The 4,181-nt window shown below is 45.2% G+C and overlaps 1 protein-coding gene across 2 annotated transcripts in view; it reads left to right on the top strand.

Moving 5' to 3' along the window:
- LOC116565835 (glutathione S-transferase A4-like) overlaps positions 1 to 1,694 on the top strand; it is a 13,353-nt gene extending 11,659 nt beyond the window's left edge. For both annotated transcript variants that reach the window (XM_032299695.1, XM_032299694.1), the window contains one exon: positions 1,415 to 1,694. In XM_032299695.1, the coding sequence (XP_032155586.1) occupies positions 1,415 to 1,537 (123 nt within the window). In that variant the 3' untranslated portion in view covers positions 1,538 to 1,694. The remainder of the gene's footprint in view (positions 1 to 1,414) is intronic.
- The last annotated feature ends 2,487 nt before the right edge of the window (positions 1,695 to 4,181 follow it).

The following is a 4,181-nucleotide window of genomic DNA, read 5'->3' as shown; positions in this document are numbered from 1 at the left end:
GGGTTCAGGCAATTCTCCTGCCTCAGCCTCCCGAGTAGCTGGGATTACAGGCACGCGCCACCATGCCCAGCTGATTTTTTGTAGTTTTAGTAGAGACGGGGTTTCACCGTGTTGACCAGGATGGTCTCGATCTCTTGACCTCGTGATCCACCCGCCTCGGCCTCCCAAAGTGCTGGGATTACAGGCGTGAGCCACCGCGCCCAGCCACTAGTTTATACTTCTTGTAGAGAAGTACCATAATGTATATAACCAGTCTCCTTTTCTAGAAACATAGGTTCTGTCTAATTTTTACCATGTTAAAATTAAACAATTTTTTTTTCGGTGGGCAGAGTCTTGCTTTGTTGCCTAGGCTGGAATGCAATGTGTGATCTTGGCTCACTGCAACCTCCACCTCCTGGGTTCAAGCGATTCTCCTGCCTCAGCTTCCTGAGTAGCTGGGATTACAGGTACATGCAACCATGCCTGGCTAATTTTTGTATTTTTAGTAAAGACAGGGTTTCACCATGTTGGCCAGGCTGGTCTAGAATTCCTGACCCTGTGAACCACCTACCATCGCCTCCCAAAGTGCTGGGATAACAGGTGAGAGACACCGCACCTGGCCCCTGTTAACATTTTTATAGTTATTTCTTTTTAAAAAAAAAAATTGTTTGTTAGAGATGGGGGTCTCACTATGTTGTCTGGGCTGGTCTTGAACTCCTGAGCTCTAACAATTCTCCCACCTCAGCCTCCCAAAGTGCTAGGATTACAGGCATGAGCCACCACACTCAGCCTCTTATAGATATTTCTTTGCTCACACCCTTACTTATTCCTTTATAATAATTCCTAAAACAAGAATTGATAGGCCAAGAATATGAATATAACTGGGCACAGTGGCTCATGCCTGTAATCCCAGCACTTTGGAAGGCTGAGGCAGGTGGATCACTAGAGGTCAAGCGTTCAAGACTAGCCTGGTCAACACAGTGAGACCCTGTCTCTACTAAAAATACAAAAATTAGCCAGGTGTGGTGACATATACCTGTAATCCCAGCTACTTGGGAGGCTGAGTTGGGAGAATCACTTGAACACAGGAGGTGGAGATTGCAGTGAGCCCAGATTGTGCCACTGCATGCCAGCCTGGGCACCAGAGTGAGACTCCATCTCAAAAAATACTAATAATAATATGAATATTTTAGGGATATGTACTGCCTGATTGTAACTTTTTAGTAAGATAATGTAACTCATGTTAAACATGTCAGCAATTGTATTATTACCCATTCCAGGAATATCCAGCAAACACTTGAGGGATTAATATAGATTCAACACACTGCACGCCATAAACTGAAGTCTAAGCACCCTCAGCTCATGACAAAGTTGAGATTTTTCTTAAAGGTTGTGACTGCTATTGAGGCCCTGATTTTACTGTTTCTCATTTCAGGCATTTAAAACAAGAATCAGCAACATCCCTACAATTAAGAAGTTCCTGCAGCCTGGGAGTCAGAGGAAGCCACCCCCTGATACCCACTATGCTAACCTTGTCAGTCACATACTGCAGTTCTAATGGCAGCAGGTTGCATGATGGCAAACGTTATGATCCAGTCACAGCACCAGCATGTGCTGTCTGCAGAGAATAATAGAAGCAAACTGTAGATTCCTGGAGTAAAGTGTCTGAAAAGAGCCATGCCACTAACAGCAACACTGATTAAATATAGTATAAAGCTATTTGGATGTGTGTGGCTTTTTAACGTTTGTCAGTTGTGGATGATAGTCTGCAACATTTATGAAATAAATGTTCTGTATAAATAAATGGGAGCCAGATAAACGTAGTGCAGAGGCCCCCATCTAATACTGTTCTGCTGTCTGCATCAAGATTGGGACCATTGAGGGAAGAGGGACCAATAATTTGTGGGGAAGGACCTCTCCAACACTCACGCTAATTGCTGAGTACTTGGGATAGGAAAAAAGTGGCAAATGACAAATTAGGAGTTAGACATTGGCCGATGCTAGTAAACCTGACAGCGATGTGTGGGGAACAGACAATGTGCATTCTGAAACCCTGAAAAAAAGTTGGATATTTAGACAACGCTCTTCCACCTAACAGAGCCACCCAAGACTGAGTTTTGCTGTGATGAAACAATTCCAATTAGCACTGAGATTAAGATAGCTGAATAAAAGACTCCGAACCCTTGATACATTTTTTTTCTTTTTTTTCTGAGATGGAATCTGGCTTTTTCGCCAGGCTGGAGTGCAGTGGCACAATCTCAGCTCACTGCAACCTCCATCTCCCAGATTCAAGTGATTCCCCTGCCTCAGCCTCCTGAGTAGCTGGGACTACAGGCACACGCCACCATATCCCGGCTAATTTTTTGTATTTTAGTAGAGATGGGATTTCACCATGGCCAGGATGGTCTTGATCTCCTGACCTTATGATCCACCTGCCTAGGCCTCCCAAAGAGCTGAGATTACAGGCGTGAGCCACCTCACCCGGCCACATTTTTTTTTTTTTTTTTTTTTTTAAGATACAGGGACCTCTGTTGCCCAGGCTGGAGTGCAGTGCTGAAATCATAGCTCGCTGCAAGCTTGAACAGTGACACACTTTCTTTAAGGATATCTATGATGTTCCAAACTGTAAAATTTGGAGCTCAGCCCCATATTGGGGCTTCTTTGGTGGGAGATGGAAAAGCTGACTTAGTAATGTAGCATCTATTTGGGGTGATGCTGTAGGCACAATTGAAGTTCCCGGTGGTCTCTGGTCTGAAGCAGTATCTCTGATCTGCCAGTGGTTTGGAGTACACAACTCTACCAGCCTCCAACTTCTGCTGGGACAGTCCGTCCCAGTTTCACACTTTATTAATAGCTGAGTATGCATCCAGGTACATGCCTTTCCTTGTGAAATGACTTAATGACCACCAGACTTCATGCCATTTCTTCAGGGCCACTACACGACATAACCATTCCCTACACTACCTTCTGCCCCATTCATTCTTCCTCTTCTCTTCAGATAATAGACTGATCAACAGAGTTTTGATAACCCCGGCCACTCAGCATTACCCCACCCTAGTCCATATGGACCTGAGCTCCAGCACCCAGAGTGGTCAAATTCCAACCTGGAAAGTAGCATTCAGCTTGTCGTCCCACCTCAGTCCCCACCCTGAGAAAGCCATTGCCAGCCAGCTACCAGAGGATGAACAAGAGAGAGTAACATGGACTGATAGAAGAGGCTTTTCACTGGAAATCCTGCCCCTGCTTCCTTGTGGGATCACGTTTCCCCCTGACCTCCAGCAAAGTCAAGGATCTGAACTTGTAGGAATTGAGTGGAAAAGAAAAATTCATTTTTAATGATTCAAAACTGTAAACAAATTTCTTTTTGTTATAATTGCATGGCCTTGGTTAATAATTCAAATAGTATAAAAGGCTCCAGGAGGCTGAGGTAGGAGAATTGCTTGAACCCGGGAGACAGAGGTTGCAGTGAGCCAAGATTGTGCCACTGCACTCCAGCCTGGCGCCTGGCGAAGGAGCAAGACACTGTTTCAAAAAAAAAAAAAAACGCTCAGTGAAAAAGAAAATCCTCCTTTCTCTAAATTGCTTTGCAAAACAACCACTTCTGGGCCTTTACTCCTTGCCCTGATGCCTCCCTTGGGTTGCCAAGTGCTGTGTGATTGAGTTCCCAGTGCTTCAAGCCAGTTTTCTTTGGGTTCCACTTTGTAGGTTTTGAAAACAAGCCCTTAGGCCTGACCTCAACCTGGCATGCTGGCATTCTCTCACAGAATTCCCCAAAGTCACCTGACCACAGACACAGCCAGCCGGTCAGTGCCAGAAGCATGTTTCATTGTCCAATAGTAAGTACAAGTTGATGTCTTTCTTGTGATAGTTTCTATCTCTTAATTCTTCCCTGTGCAGTTTTATTTGGGCCCATTGCCTAGCTTCTTGATTGAGGTCTCACCCAAACTAGCAGAGGTAACTATGGGTGCCCCAGGAAAAGTGAGCCTCAGAGACCCCAACAGCACACAGCAACATTCAAGGCCCCACTACGACGCCCCCTGTCATCAGAGAGCCTACTTTTAAACAGAGAGAAGGGTAAGTGAAAGCATCTAGCCCAACATACTCACCAAAACAGAGGGCTGGGGGCTCAAAAGGGCCTTGGTCCTTTATTCCAGAAGATACTGGGATGGAAACAGTGCTACTAGACTTAGTCCTCCATTTAG

The sequence above is a fragment of the Sapajus apella genome, unplaced genomic scaffold, assembly GCF_009761245.1.
Source record: "Sapajus apella isolate SASKATOON/1434 unplaced genomic scaffold, GSC_monkey_1.0 scaffold41, whole genome shotgun sequence".
NCBI classification, from domain to species: Eukaryota; Metazoa; Chordata; class Mammalia; order Primates; family Cebidae; genus Sapajus; species Sapajus apella.
The sequence above is the reverse complement of the archived record's forward strand: the minus strand, read 5'-3'. Positions and strand labels throughout refer to the sequence as shown.